At 29.8% G+C, this 17,332-nt stretch overlaps 1 protein-coding gene across 2 annotated transcripts in view; it reads right to left on the reverse strand.

Moving 5' to 3' along the window:
- Positions 1 to 17,332, reverse strand: part of LOC124369738 (calcium-binding mitochondrial carrier protein Aralar1) — a 92,404-nt gene that overhangs the window by 51,197 nt on the left and 23,875 nt on the right. The window contains exons 1-4 of one of the 2 annotated variants that reach the window (XM_046827805.1): positions 14,013 to 14,179; positions 7,859 to 7,918; positions 4,678 to 4,817; positions 1,115 to 1,230 (exon numbers count right to left, since the gene is read on the reverse strand). In XM_046827805.1, the coding sequence (XP_046683761.1) occupies positions 1,115 to 1,230; positions 4,678 to 4,817; positions 7,859 to 7,918; positions 14,013 to 14,036 (340 nt within the window). In that variant the 5' untranslated portion in view covers positions 14,037 to 14,179. Of the gene's footprint in view, positions 1 to 1,114; positions 1,231 to 4,677; positions 4,818 to 7,858; positions 7,919 to 14,012; positions 14,180 to 17,332 lie in introns of those variants that run through there. The other variant, XM_046827804.1, reaches the window with a different exon arrangement.

The raw sequence follows: 17,332 nt of genomic DNA on the forward strand, positions 1-17,332 counted from the left end.
AGTAGGAGAGGTGTATCCAACTCCTCTTATACTCTAAAAAGTAGTTAATAATTAATAAACTCATTACCACTAAAGAAGTAATATAGAATACTTGGAGTAATGTAAACTAGGATTTGCTGTGAAATTGGAGCAATTGTCTCTTTAAGACTACAAAAACCCATGCCTGATCAGCTGAGATCTTGTGCTGCCACTAGTTCACAAGTCCAAAAAAATCCAATACTTTTTATGTTTGCATAATAATGTTTTACTTATCAAACAATATGTTTAAGTTTTAAAAAATATCATGAGTTTCATTACAACTGTTTCGGACAAAATTTTAAATTATTTTTAAATGTTTGAGGTTCAAAATGTCTTCTAATTATGATATATATATATATATATATATATATATATATATTATATATATATATATATATATTATATATATATATATATATATATATATATATATTAATACTTTCCAAAATTACGAGGGTTAACTTTGTGACTTGTGTAGATTTAATTTTACATGTTTCATTGAGGCTTATTTTTGTATTTGATCCAATTTATTCTGAGTATCGATATGTGACAACGTAATAATATCAAAATAAACCTTTATAAAAAATGAAATGATATAGAATTCCCTTAACAGACATAAACAAATCTGCTATTATGATAGTGCTCACCATATTTTGTTAACAAAGACGCTCTTATGAAACATCAACTATAACATGAGGAAAAACTAAATTAAAGTGACAATTGGATAAGTGTTCATTAGCATTAGTACAAAGCCATGAATGCACTATCTCCCATTACTACACTATGACGCAGATCTGTTTATTATTCTTCAGTTTCATTACTTAAAGGGCTGGCAAGGAGTAGAAGTAAGAAAATGTTACATGTGGGTATATTTCTCTACCTACCTCAACTATATAAAATTCAGTTGATTACTTTAATCTAATCAATAAATATTAAATATAAATTGTTTCAAATTTTAATGGATATACATTTATAATGCATAAGTAAACTTAATTTCCAGAGTTATTAATTAATAATTTCCATCCAAGCACAAATCATGTCACTATGGAATATACATTGTTATATAGGGTGTGAAAAAATAATTATTTGGACTTACTGAAGGAGATCATCCCATTTCCATTAATATCGAACAATTGGAAGGCAGTTTTGTATAGCGCATCAGGAACACAGAGCAGGCCCTCAAATGCCTGGAACTCTGAGAAGGAAATGAGTCTGTGAAAAGAGAAGCACATTAGAATTTATTACTTGAGTACTTTATGCACTTAAGAAATAATAATAATTGTTTTTATTGCTGTAACAATTCAATTTGTTTGGCATGTGTCAAATCAAGGACATACAGTATAAATTGTATGAAAATATATCAAATTAACAAATAAGTACCCTTCAAATATAAAAATACAGAATAATGATAATATTAGCAAAGAATAATTGGTGAAAAACTAAGGTGCTAAACATAATGCAACCCCAACCCGACACAGTTGATCATTCTCATGATCTACAAAATCATCAAAAAGTAGTAGGCTCCTTGAACCTAATATGATGGATGTTAATACACGTCATATATCATTTCTATCACTCTATAATATGACCAACATAAAATAACCTAAGATAAAACTGTGAACACCAGACAACTGAATTTAACTAGAGATATTTAGAATGACTGGAATAAAAACTTTAATTAATGTAGCAAGATTAAACCCATACTCTCATTTCTTAGACTTAAACAAACAAAAGATGAGCACCAAACAGTATTTCCATCATTATAAAAAACATTATGAGTACTAATTTTCTTACATTAACATACTATTATCGTGAATTTCTATGATATAAACAAGTTTAGAATTTTTAACCAAAGAATAGAAAAGCTGATATAGCAACTATTAAGGGAACATTTTGAGGCCTTTGAACAAATTGTAAGATGGCAAATTTAAGATCTCTAACAATAAACCATAGAGAATTAAAACCAATTATGAAATTTCTTTAATGTCAGATACTGGCTGAACATATTGTACAGCAAAAGGCCAAGTAAGCAAAAGAATTATAACCATTTTAATCATTACATTAAGAAATATAAAAACACAGCAGTTTTATTCTGTGTATTTTGGATTTACTTTTGAACTTAAACATGGTTTACCCATTTCAAACTAAAATCTAGTGAATTTGTTGCATAATAACAATTTTGTATGTTCTTTGTGGGAAGGCTAAATAGTATATATGATGGCCTGTAATATTAGCCATAAAAATCCTGAAATGGGAAGCTACCCTTGTCAACCTTTGGGAAATATGAGTATTGACTGGGAAATATAATACAATGTTTTTACATTCAAAGACAGTGCTGTTATTGACTATGTGCCATGATACAAACAAAGCAGGGTATCAATATTTAGGATATCACAGGCACTTTTTATTCATCAAGTATATATACATGAATTATATGCTTTACCAAGAAATCAAAGAAAAAGTTGCATGGTGTGCGACCACACCTTCATATGACAAATCACTGGAGCACTAATAATACCAAGAACCTATAAAACACCTGACCTATTGTATCACTCCACTTTATGTGATATTGGCCATTACAATTCAAAATGAGACTGTTGCATATTTGTAGACAATTAAGTGAGCCTTGAGTGTGATAGACCACGAACTGTACTTCAATAACAACTTGATAGCTCAAGTTCCAGTTAAAGCCATTTGCAGTCATATCGCTTCTTTGAGTCATAAATAGAACACTAGGAAATAAAACTCGTAAAACCACTGAGTCACTCACTGCCTGACAGAAATGTTAAGGCACGTATCTACAAGCTAGAAAATCTTAATTTGGAATGTATTACATATAAACATATCAGGCTCAAACCACTAGGAAAAATACGACTGTGCTCATTTTTGTACAGTCTTCATTTTAGGGGCAAAAAGGGTTTTGTGTAAAACATATATTATAGTTAAAAAGTAAGGTGGATTAACATTAACATGTTTTTTTTTAATAGTGTTAATAAAACATGTTAAAATTGTAGTCCTGTGAGTTGAAGTGATAGTCAACCAAATCCTGGAACTTATTAATAGCTTCAATATTCAACTTATTTCATACCAATGAATAATTTAGTTAAATGAGGATGAATTAAAGAGCCAAAACAAGAATATTTGGCTATGACTAAACATAAAGAAAATGTAAAATTTTTTAACAATTATAGCACACACTACCACCATTATGTTAAGTGATGTAATAACTTAACATCGACAAATGTAAAGATCAAATTAAATCAATTCTGTTACAACCTCTATCAGTTAATTTAGAAATAACTATAAGCAGCCACCATTTCCTGAAAATAAAATTGTGATAAACATTGAGATATTTTAAAATCAATGTATTTCATTCTGTTGAAGAAATTTTAGCTTATTATGTCTTATTTCAATTTTTTTTAATTTAATTGTTACATTACTTTATTATACTTTTTTATTGTAAAGTGTCCTTTATCTTGAATATATAAGTAATTTATCATAAAAATAAAAACTTACTATCTCATCCCTCCAACGGCATATAGATTGTTTTGGTTTGAGTAAGGTTTCAATAGTCAATCTCAGAATACAACAATTGACAATTCTCCGTGTACAATATTGTATTTATTGAAAAGTAAAGATTTATTGTAATTGTCTAGACAGTATCAACAACAAAGTTTATGTCAGCCTCAGAATCAATCACAACTATTTCAAGGATTTTCATCCTAATTGGGTTTACTGGAAAAAACCTATACAAATATATCAATAAAAAACTAATTTTGTTATAAAGTTTTTTAAATTTTAGAGCGTGATTTTTAGAATTTGATTTAATACTAGAGTTATGATGAATAAAAATGCACCCTTGCCATATGATTTGATTTTTTTTCTTTGGGAGGGTACCCACACCCTCAATTCCGCTCCTCCAGAATATGACAACATTTTCTGCACTTAATGCCTATGAATAAAGCCTTAAGCGGTTTGTAGTTTGTAATGATTCTAAAATACTATGTTTATTATAATATGGTCTTAGCTAGTGAAGTTTAATTTTTATTCCAAAATAAGCGAGACATTTTACAAGGAGAAGGCTTTAAAAACATTTCTCCCCCTCTCACAAAAAGCTATGTTGTACACTTATGTAATTCAAATTCTTTCTCAGCGCCTGGACTATTACCATCTATTGAGCAAGATATGTATCACAATCACAAGAATCTACATTTTGCTTCCATTTTGTAATGCAGTTTCTTTCGTTTTTTAAATGTTGCAAGAAAAAAAACTAAGATTATAAGTATAACTAAGAACGGTATTACAGTTTGGCACATAACACTATTTCTAGCAGCTAGCGTAGGATTTTTTTACTTATGGTACACTCTAATTACAATGTAGGTCATCATATTTTAATATCATTTAAAGTACTCCATTCATAACATAAGAATGTGTTGTGGCATTCAATGAATGCTATCTCAACATTTCTGATTTGAATGAGATGTCCTTACAGCAAACTTGTGCAAGACTGCTAAAAGCAATAACATACATGTAACTGAACTTTCTGACTGAAAATGGTTTAGGAATTTTGAGTCCTTAGTCTATACGGCATAAAAAAAAGAAATTAAGATGTGTTTCACCATGGAAAACTTTAGAATAAGAACAATCTCAAAATATTACCCATCCTTGCTGGTATCTACAATGCCGGCCAAAAGCTGTATGCTGTGTTCATTGCCTTTCCCAGGGAACATCCCGAGGAAATCCTGAACAAACTCCTTCGCTGACATGTACTGCTCTCCATTCTTGATTGTGTGAGCATACTGGAACAACCCATTTTACAGTAATATTTGTTAATAAGATTATACAAAACATACATTTCTACGTATAATAGAAGAAAACTCCTATATTACCACTTGTTTTTCAAAAAGTTAAGTAAATTTAATCTAGTAATTGAAATATTTTAAAGACTATTTTATGAGTTATGAGTATAATATATAGCAAAATACGAGTTATTGTACATAGTAAATACTTATCTTAATTTTAAGTCATGTTATAATGCTGTTACGCATACATATAAATGGATTTTAAACTTTAAATCCTCAAAATCTTACCTTGTCCTAAACAATTTTCCAAAATAATACACAATGACGATAGCAATAGTTTTGATTTCAACAGTTAAAATTAATCTTAAACCATTCTGATTGGTAAATTAATTATTATAAAACTCTCCAGGATATTTATGACAGAAGATATGAGAGTATACAGCTTTAAATAATAACATAATAGTGTGAGAGCTTATCAATTAGTGATTGAAATAAACAAGCAACTTTATCTGAAAAATATTATGTTTATACTACTATAAGAAAAACCTGTTCTAGAAACTAAATCTGCTTACTTGTTAGTTAGGAGTGTATATAAAAACTCAGTTGAAAGTGCAAAAACACATATAATTCTGATTAATACAAGAGGATTTTATTAATTGTTTATTATGAAAATGTTATTATGTTGTAGTTATTATTTAAACCCTTATTTATTTGGTTCTAGTAAGGTTTAAGAGATTTTATTTTCAATCATGCTTTTTTGAAACATAGGTATTTAAATCTGTAACAAGGGGTCAACACTAATTCTATCAGTATAAAACTGACTACTGAATTAAAAGAAGTAGTAAGAATAAATTTACTTATTAAAAGATACTAAACTTTACTTCTTTACATCTGCTTAACAAACAGCATCAGCGTGGGTTTCAACTTAAAATAAACCATTAATTAAAATGTTACTTTCTTAACACTTAATAACTTGATCTTACTTATGATTATTTCTGAACTAACCGCAGGTTATACAAGTATTACTCCACAGATATTATCATTCTTTAAAAAGTTTTTTTATTCTTTTAAGAAATAAAATTAAGACTTTAATAATGACTTTACTGTCCTATTTTCTAAAAGCTGAGAAACAATTTGTGTTGTACAAGCACACAATCTAGTTATTCTTGAAATCGATAGAGGAATTTCCTTATGAAAGAAATCGGTTATCAGCTTCACTAGTTTTGGTCAAGATAAAAATGGGAGAGTATAAATATATAGAACGATAAATTTTTTCACATCATATTTTTTGTCACTCTACACACTTAAAACTGTCAGACAAGTAAGTATAAATTTAATAGCATGAGCAAACCATATTTTCTATTGTCGATTGTCATACAGACAAATTATTTGGCTTAAAATATCGCTTTCAGCGTCTTTATCTTGGCTGATAGTGACATAATTAGGTACAGAAATATATAGCCTTATAAGATTCTGTTATTTGTGATTTTATAAAAAAACTCAAAAATAAATTAAATTACAAAGGAATTTATAAAAAACCATGATACAAAAATAAAAAATGTAAGACATTCCAATACTCTGCTAATTTTTAAGTAAATAAGAAAATGATGTTCTGGAATATCAATACGAGGGCTGTTTTTTTAAGTAAGGGCCGTTCTCCCGTACACGGTAGTAGTTCGCGTTCCTGCCGTAACGAGCGTGCGCCACGCCTCCCGGCATTCCTAGCGAACAACTTCATGTCAGTTGCAGCTCTGTAGCTAACCTGTATGCATTACTGAGGATCTTTAAAATGTTTAAGATTATCGAATCACCCGCCGCGTGTGAGATTCAGTCAGTGATACGCTTTTTGACTGCAAGAAACATGTCGGCTGCTGACATTCACCGTCAGCTTTGTGAGGTGTATGGTGCCAAGGCAATGAGTGAAGGTAAAGTGCGGAAATGGGTCCGGGAATTTAAAGATGGCCGTGAAAATGTCCACGATGAAGATCGCTCAGGCCGGCCATCTGTGATCACGGGAGATTTGGTTACTGCAGTTGACGCAAAAGTTCATGAGGACCGACGGTTCACAATAACCACTCTCTCTATGGGATTTCCTCAAGTGTCCAGATCAGTACTGTACAAAATTGTGTCAGAAAACCTAAACTTTAAAAAATTGTGCTCAAGATGGGTACCCAAACTCCTCACTGAGGATCACAAAAAAAAGAGATTAAGCAGTTCTTTGACTTTCTTGACCCGCTACGACGAGGAAGGAGACGACATGTTGAGTCGAATTGTCACAGGAGATGAAACATGGGTATCCCATATCACTCCTGAATCAAAGCAACAGTCCATGGAATGGCGGCACACAACATCTCCAGTCAAAGTCAAAGCCAAGCAAACGCTGTCGCGGCGCAAAGTTATGGCAACTGTGTTCTGGGACAGGCGCGGTGTTTTGCTAGTGGACTTTATGCCGCGAGGAACAACGATTAACTCAGAAGCCTACTGCGCAACCCTGGCCAGTCTCCGACGCGCCATTCAGAACAAAAGACGCGGCATGCTGACAAAGGGAATTCTGCTCCTCCACGACAATGCAAGGCCTCACACCGCTGCTCTGACACAGGAAATGATCGACTCTTTTGGCTGGGAAGTTTTGAATCATCCGCCGTACAGCCCCGACCTTACTCCGAGCGATTTCCACCTTTTTCGGTACTTGAAAAATCATCTTGGAGGGAAGTGCTACAATGACGACGAAGAAGTTAAGACGGCCGTGAACTCCTGGTTGTCAGAGCAGGCGGCAAATTTCTTTGAAGAGGGATTTCAAAACTTAGTTTTAAGATATGATAAGTGCCTTAACAAACAAGGCAACTGTGTAGAAAAATAAAAAAAAGTATGTAGATTCTGAAAATAAATGTATTTTGAAAAAAAAATAATTGTTGTTTATTTAAAAAAAAAAACGGCCCTTACTTAAAAAACAGCCCTTGTATTAATTAATAGCAAATACATCTAGTCATGAAGGAGTTAATAACTATATGCCACTAAACATTATTTGTAATACTCACTCTATTAAATATTTCTCTTAGTTTTTCAGTACTTGCACGTCTTGGATAGCCAGTGGAACCCTGAAAAAAGAAAATTCTTGAAAACCAATATATGGCTATGCACAAAAATTAGACATGCAATCAAGATTTAACCTGATTGTAGACATATCAGTTAGTCTCCTCTATAGAAAGCCAATCTAAAAATAGCATATATTGGAAATGTGTCCTTTTTAATTGCCAACTAATTTGGTTTCAATTGTATTTGGTGATTTCAAGAAAATATCCAATAAACAATACAGGGGCTAACATTGGAAATAGCAGGAAAGGCCCATTTGGACTGTCGAAACTGTGTATACCCATTCTATCAAAATTGGAAAAAATATAATGATCATTATATTATGTGTATAAGATGAATATATTAGGTACAACAGTATTTTTTAATTACTGACAATTAAAAAAATAATCATATTACTAAGAGAAATAAATATTTTAGTAAAAATATATTCATATTCAGAGGAGGTAGAAACTATTTTTAACACTCATAAAAGAAGTAGCCAAGATCAGATTACAGCCAATAAGAAACAATTTGTGTGTTTTAAAAACTAGCACATAATAAATGGATTGGAAGTAAAAATGAATTAATTTCTTTATGTATTAGTATACTCAAATATATTAGTGTATTTATATGTCCAAGAGGAATATAAACTTCCAAGAGGAGAATTATATTGAGGTAGAATTCAGATCACAGAAAGGTATAAGGTATTTGTGATAAGGTATATAAATCACATATAGAACTGAAACTCAAAAGTGGATATACACTGATATTCTAACAAATTAATTGTCTGAAAATGAAGTGTAAACAGTTTTTATGAGTATAAAACGGCTAGGTGACCGTTTTGTCTAACACCCTTTATTGTCCTCATATATCACACAGGAATTAACCATGCATCAAACAACAGCAGATTACGAATTACACAACTTTATATTTCACACTTTATTATTGTATTTATTGTTTATGGTTTAATATTATTCTATATAATACTGATCCAACCATTAAAAATATGTATTCATTTAATAAAAACAGGGAGTTCAATTAAACAATTATTAATCTTATAAATTGCAAAATATAGCCTTATAAATTAACATAGTAACAATTTAAGGTAAATAAAAATTTTCCCCTTATTTGTTTTTTATCTAACCATCAAAAGAATCTTAATTTAAGATATTCCAATTAATAGGTAATTTTAAAAGATTATTAACACACGATAGTACACAAACCATTTATTAAACTGTCTCAAGGATTTGGAATTGGCACAATACACCTTCCACTTATTTTTAGGCAAGAGTTTGTTAGCCAGCAAATATGTTTATCTATTTCAAAACCGCTCACTCTCACTCTACATTTAACTCTCACTGTACATTTTTTCACTTCAGGAATTAATCATCAAAACTTTCATTGATACAAATTACTGTACACTAAGAATAATTAACATATAAAATAATCAAGCTTTTGGAGAATTACAAGTTACTAGTACAGTTTTAACTTTTAATTTTAAATTTTAAAATATTTTCTTAAATATAAAATTACAACACAACCCAAAAAATGGTTTAAATTTTAAAAGCATTTTATATTGTGCCTAACAAATCATTTAATCCAAATATTGAAAGAAACAAAATAAATAGTAATACATATTAATTAATTAATACCTGTAACAATTTTACACACTTTTCATGTTTACCTGTTTTTACATACAATAACATTAATGCATCTACACATATACAGGGTGTTTGAAAAGTATGGGTACGGCTTAATATTTTAAAAACCATAGGAGATAACATCTATAAACTTTGCACAGTGTCATATGGCTATGTGAACTATTTTTCCTTGCTATTACCATGACATGACAACCATGGGGGGACGGCCCACAGAGGAAAACATGGAAATCTTAAATTGAAGCACTAAATGTTTTATTTATTGTGTTATAAATTTATGACATAATTTGCTAATTAAAAAAAGTCAGTGAAAACACATTGGTTAGTAGAGTGAAACGCCGCCAACCGCATCAGAATACGACGATCGGGTCAGAAATGGCAGCGCATAATGTACTTCACAATGTGTACCTAAAACAACCCGCCATTTCTGATTGGATAAACCTTTTGCAATGCGGTTTGCGGCATTCAACTCTACTAAGTGAGCTCTTTCAAATGAGGTATCACTCGACCCATGCTTCAATTTAAGATTTCCATGTTTTCCTCTGTGGGCCGTCCCCCCATGGTTGTCATGTCATGGTAATAGCAAGGAAAAATAGTTTACATAGCCATATGACACTGTGCAAAGTTTATAGATGTTATCTCCTATGGTTTTTAAAATTTTAAGCCGTACCCATACTTTTCAAACACCCGTATAATACTAAGAGGAAGGTAACCTGGAGCTAAAACCAACATTTACGTTGAATCAACCCCTCCCACCATAGGTATGTTATGTGTAGAAAACTAGATTGCCCCACTGTGCTTAGATTGTGTCTCAAACATCATAGTGCACTCTATTGTGCACCTGATGAGAAAATGAGAATGCCTCTTCAACTATACTACATTTTATTTTAAAGTATAGATGTCTCTGATGTCGAAACAATGTAAAGAATTCATTTTGAGCGCCTGTGTCACCGATGTTTTTTGGATATCTTCAGATGAACATGACTCATGATGTTGATAGTATTAAAATTATAAAATGTCTAAAATGTGTGTATAAATGTTTCATTTTTAGCAATAGTTAGACAAATTTTACATGCTATATTTAATTAGCAATAGCACAACCAGCTAGTGGTTTAGTTTAACAGGAAGGAAACCGTTTTCAACTCCTACAGAGCAATAGGCCAATCTTAAAAATACTGTTAGAAAATTTCACTACATTAAAGAATAATAAAACACAATAAAAAGGCTTTTAAATAACTATTAGACAGGCCACATAATTTGATTAGTTGTTTATTAAAATATATATACACATTACTTATAGTACTTATTTTAAACATATGATTTAGACAATAAAGAATATACTTTAGTGGCATACTCTTTGGGGACATTAAATCAAATCAGAGCATGAAGATTGAACAAGGGTAGTTGAAATAAGGAACTGTGTAGGGCAAAATTCTTGTTACTCTGCTATCACAAGCCAACCTGATAAGTCTATGTGATATTAATAATTGCAGTGACCTCATCTCTGCTCCATAGTAGATAAGATAACAGTTATTCTAGTAGTTTGGCAAAATGGCATTAAATACTCAATCACCTTTCTAGACATTTAAAATAAATTGTTCAACAATATAACACAAACCCATTACACTAGGCATTTTATGTAACTGTGTTTTATACTACCAATAAATTCTTAAAGTTGGGAGCATCTTTAGGTGACATGTTTACATAAAATCTAAATTAAACTACCAAAAACATTATTTTACTACTAAATAGCATGACTTGTTGCATTTAAAATACATAAATATAAACTTACAAAATTAAATATTCTCAAAATATATTCATAAATCAGAATACCAAGACACTCAGACAATTTTTACTTGCATTTGTTATAGTTAACATTTGTTCATGTGCCTCATTGTTTTATTTATCATACTTTTAGCTCACCATATCCCGAGATACAAGAAAATTTCTTTGTTTACATTAATTAGAAGGAAAATATGTAAAATATACTATTTATTTTTCTAAGTGAAACAAAATAAGTTTATTCATTTGTTGGTAAAACACGAGGTAAAATTTTAACTCACTGTTAAATTTAAAATCAACAAAAACAATCAATCAATTGATTGTTATTTATCAGTTCTTATATAGAACAAATATTTGTTATTGGTTTACCAAAATTCTGATTTAGTTTATGGATGAGACCAAAACCACAGGACGAATAAACTATAAGCTTGATAGTAACATCATTTCTTATATCAACCTTTTCTGCAACCGGTGTTTAGCATAGAGTAAGTAAATATCCAGATAAAAAAATTAAAAACTTTAATAAAAATATACTTTTAACTGTACATTTTAACAAATGTTAAGTATGCAGTGCTTGGTTAGTGCTGTAATATTGATTTAAAAGTCAAATTTAGATATCTAACTTTTACTGTATACTTTAAGTCTGTTATTAAACCCATCTTAGTTGTCTTTTGACAGAAGTAGGTTTCTCTGTGCTGTATATATATATATATATATATATATACATATATCTTTTCTTGATCGGGAATAACATCGGCAAAAACGACTATGGAACAAAAATTACAAAGACGAGTAAATTACAATGGTCATAAATATACACTTTTGGACACATTTTCTTGATTGTGGCAACTCAAGGCAAACTCAACATTAGCAACGGAAATATAATTCACTCAAACCAGAAGTTCTCCTACACATGCAAAGCCAATTAAATTGTGGGTAAAAGCCCTGGTAACTACTACAATAGTATTTTTTTACAATAAAGTTCTACACAATAAATGTTATTATTTGAGCATTTCTGTTAACACCAATTAATATATTAATAACACCAATGATATGATAACATGATTTCGAACCAATGATATATAAGGATATTGACAAAAAATAGTTTTATACGTTACACTAAGCAAAAGTTATATCTATCTGTACTCCTAATAATTTTAACTTTACATATATTTAATAAAAAGTACAGGATAGTATCAGTAAATGGTTGAAAGGTGGTGTAAAATATTCTACCCTTTTCATATCTATGGCCACCATTTTAAAATAGCTTAAAATGTTCAAATTTCTTTTTTACCCAAATGTTAAGTTTTAGGAAAGGAAGCTTTAAACTTGTATTTATACCATGACCAAATTTTATAGACGAAAATTATTTAAACCTGATCTTTCATTTGTGGTACAGACACCATATAGACCATCCATAATTGTTATAAGATTAATAACAAATTATATTTACTCATTTCAACGAGATATATATATATATGTATTTCAACAATATTTTTAATTATAGTGTCCGTAGCCAATTTTATCCAGCAGTTAGAGCTAGGTAGGTCCTATTAAAACTTATCAAAAGCAACGTTGAGTATTATAAAGTCAGTACAAATTCCTAAAGAGTACTTTGAAAATTAAAACTCATTTGAAACTAGATAGTAAGAGCAAAACTTGGAACACTATTACTTTATAAAATATTTATTCATAAAGGTGTAGAAAATTTAAAAAAAACTGCCTACATCAAAAATTATCCATCTCAGCAAGAGAGTCAGCCATTTGAAAGCACTTTTTATAAAACTTGCACATGGTTTCACACAAGTTTAAGATTTCAAGATATTGAACGTATTGAAGATTTACCGTTAGTAAGTATACTAAAAATATATAAATAAGCCATTTTAAAAAATAAATGTTAAATAGAAATACTGGCACTTTTTAATAAACGTTATTTTTCCGAAACAACCTATAACACAACATACTTTAATTATAAATTAATGTTATTCATGTTTAAAGAATAAGGTAATGTTTAAATCACTATTAATTTTTAAAACTGGTTTTCTGAAATGCCTGCAAAAGTTATATTTTGTATTTAATAGCACTAGTACTAATAAAGGGCTTCTGAAAATTTGTTATGAACTTGATCACAAATATAAAAAACAGATGGTCAATCTGAAAAAGTATTAGTTTTGGATATTTTAATGAAAATGCAGATAATACTTTATCATCATATTCATTCTTTATGTTCATATGAAATGCTGCAAGTATCATTTGATAAAAATATATAGTTGCATCATAGCACATTATATCATTTGATAACAGTTCTATGATTAAATGATTTTATCTGATTATCTTATTTAGCAAATTTTACACTACTTATATGAAGATGATACCTCACATCTCTTACACTGAATTTCATTAGGCAACTTTAAAATTTAAAACACAATTAAAATAACTGTAACAGAACAATTTACATTTTTTAAACTAAAATATTGTACAAATTTCAAACAAATTATAATTTAAAAATTTGTGTTAATATACGCTTTATTAATTAAAAGACCATAATTCAAATTTTATTACATATTAGGGACAGTACTAATTATCAAATACATTTATGTTGGGATTTTTTTTTAAATAAGTTTAGGATTAATGTTGATTGTAAAATATTGATAGTGATTAAAAAAAATCAGCAACATACCTCTACCACTGAGGACTTATCCATTATTGAGTCAATTCGCACTATCACAAAATTATGACTTTAAATTTTACTTGTTCGTTAAGTTTTCAAAAGTGGAAAGCACAGATCAGGTACAGAATTTGTGAGGAGGGGAATCATCATGGGGCAGACTAGTGACACTGAGCCCATATGTGACTATTTTGGCTCCATGTGGGTGGCTGGTGGGGAGGAAGGGGGAGGGGGCTCAAGGTCAGCAGCTGATTATCACCTGAGTCTGCCCCACTGCTATCTTATGTTATTTTCCTCTCCACTGCCACTTTGATAATAGATAATTTGATAGTTGTCAGCCATTATTAAATTTATAGCATACAGTATTTTGAAGAGATATTGAGAGATTTTTTTATTGTTAGACACTAAAACACGACAATTTAAGTTTAGAAATTTAAAATTTGCCATAACTAAGGCTAATTAATTGTATTGTTAATACAAGTTATTCTTTGATGTAGTAAATGTTTTATTGGAGCTAATGGAGGTGTAAAATTTGTAAGTGTAAATTTAGAATCTTGTTTTAAAATCACAACATTGGCAGTTAGTTGTGTTCAAGACAGCAATGATTGACTCATCACATTATCAGAACAATAAAGAGAGTATTGATTTATTGTGGCACAATTATTACTGAGCCAGACTGATAAAATATTATGTCACTAATGCAAAAATATAAATTGTATAAAAAACAATGTCTTAAAATTTACTTTCAAATAAGATTTTTCTTATCTATTAATGGGATTAACTCCTCAATAATCTCGAACACATGTTTCATTTTACAGTCAAATATTTAAACAAATAAGACAAGCAAGTAAAATGAATATTTAAAAAACAGATATAAAAAGTGTGTAGGTAGCATTGTATATTTTAGTATAAGTACTAGTACATGACTACAGTACATATTTCCACAAGGTTATTAGAATTTCAAATGTTATGTGAAGAATTTAACAAAACTTTAACTTGTAAAAATCTTGTGGAAACCTTATGAGAAACACTACTAGGTTACTCCATATTATTAGATGACTACTTTTTTTAAGAGGGATCGAATTCATGAGCTTGAATCCAATAATTAGAATAAAAAGGTATGCCAGAACAGTATCTAGATGCTAGTAATGCATGCCTGGCAAGTATTATACCTGTGTCAGCTACATGATCAGTAGCCAACTCTAAACGTTCTACCATCGTAACCCCCCTTGATCTTTTAGTTATACCAAATCCACTATTATTATGTTAGTATGCTGTTATAATAAAACTGAGAATATGTTATAGCAAAAAATTATATTGTATTTTTACCCTTTGTAAAATAACACATCAATCAAATACACAATAATGCCTTTAGTTAACTATTAGTTTGTTATGACACTAAAACTAAATCAAAAATGTATTAACTAGAGAATACCACTGAATTGTTTACCCTGATTATCCCGGCTTTCTGTATACATTACACTTTTGGCCTTCAGCTCTTGAAATTGGTATAACTCCCTCCAATTTCTATTTACACAATATGTTTCAATATCTTAGAAAACCAAAATGAGTTTGGTCCTTAGTGGCAAATTTGCTGAGGAAGATAAGTTCTTGAGAATAGCTATAAGTTAAACAATGACTAATAATTATTATTGGAATCCATTTTTTTGTTAATCCCTAACTTTCAAGTAACAGTATTACTTATTTTAAATTTATATTGAAGGACTGTTACGTAAACAAGAAGTTTTCAAAACTTGCAGTTAAAATTACGTTTTAATCTATTTTAATATCATCAATTAATTATGTATTTAATAATACTAAATAATAGTGGAAAAAGCAGAATCAAACCAAGAGTTCAACTCCTACATAACCTTTATGTTCTCTCATTTATATTTGTCACTTTCATAAAGTGGCATATTTTCAAAACTAGATGGTGTGAGTGTTACTTTATATAGTTTATTAGTAATGGTTCAAATATTCAACCTTCTTCTTTTAGGGTAAAATGTTGAAATGTAAATTTATTCCCACCTAAATTCAAAGGACCAAAGCAGCATGCAGTTTCAAAAGATTAATCTCTATTTTGGAGATTTTTGAGAAATTTGAGCTAATTTATTACTGATACACTTCAAATTTGTCATTTCTGCAAAATCAAGCAAAAATTCAGTGTCAAAAAAAGTCTCTTAATGTGTTTAAATGTTTGAAATTTATTAGAACCGAATTTGAATTATTTTACTTGAGGAGCAATTTGAAGATTAGATTTAACATCTGAAAAGATATCTTTATCTTTGATATCTCAATTCTTGACATCTATTGACTTTAATTTTTAACTCCTTGGCAAAAAGTTTTTTGGATCCATTATATATAATGCAATGTTGTGTAAAGAGGGGGTTCCATTTTTCGGCAGCTTAACAATGGGATTCCAGTTGGTCACAGACTGGATAAACTCAGGATATTTTGATATTTCACTCCACGAATACTAAGCATATTACTTGACAATTAAATTAGACAAATATTAACAATACTCCAGCATTCCTTTTATATAATTTACAATGAAATGTTTAAATTAATAATAGAAACAAATGAAAATTGTAACAGGCGTAACAATCTTAATAATTATCCAATTATAACTTGATAGAGCATATTCTAACAATTTGCTTGTATCAAGGTCAACAGTTAAAAGCACCAGATAGCTGTTTACTAATTGGCAGGATGAGGGGGGGGTTTAACAATGCATGACACACAGTATAGCCTTTGGCATGTGTCATACCCACTGCCCCCCCCCCCCACCATTACTTTGGAATGGATTAAAAATAATTTCCAATGCCCACTGAAGAATCGCAAAACCATCATTTTATACTAAAAACTCTTATTTACAACTGTCATGTCCTTACTAACACCCAATTCGTTATACGAGAAATTAAGCGAGGGTAACTGAAAACTTATTAATGGAATTCTTTTAATAGAAAATATTGTACAGTAAAATGCTCACAATTTTATGTGGGTTTTTCATTGGCGATTTCACTTAATTAGAAAGTAATGTTAGATCAGCCTAAAAACTTTATACATATAAGTATGAATGTTATAAACATTTCTTTGTGATTATTTTAGGAGTATTAGTTAAATAGTCACCAGTTGTCAAGACATTTTCATTGTTGAAGTATTATAAACAGCTGATTTTAATTAAATAGATGATTACTGTTCTTAAACACATGCAAGACAAGAATGTGGGTAATTGTCTGATTCATACCGATAAACAATACTATCAATTTTGTATTATATAATACTATTAACCAGATAGGGGTGTAATATTTTTTTATAATGTTTTTAACCAT

Source organism: Homalodisca vitripennis, chromosome X (genome assembly GCF_021130785.1).
Source record: "Homalodisca vitripennis isolate AUS2020 chromosome X, UT_GWSS_2.1, whole genome shotgun sequence".
Lineage (NCBI taxonomy): Eukaryota > Metazoa > Arthropoda > Insecta > Hemiptera > Cicadellidae > Homalodisca > Homalodisca vitripennis.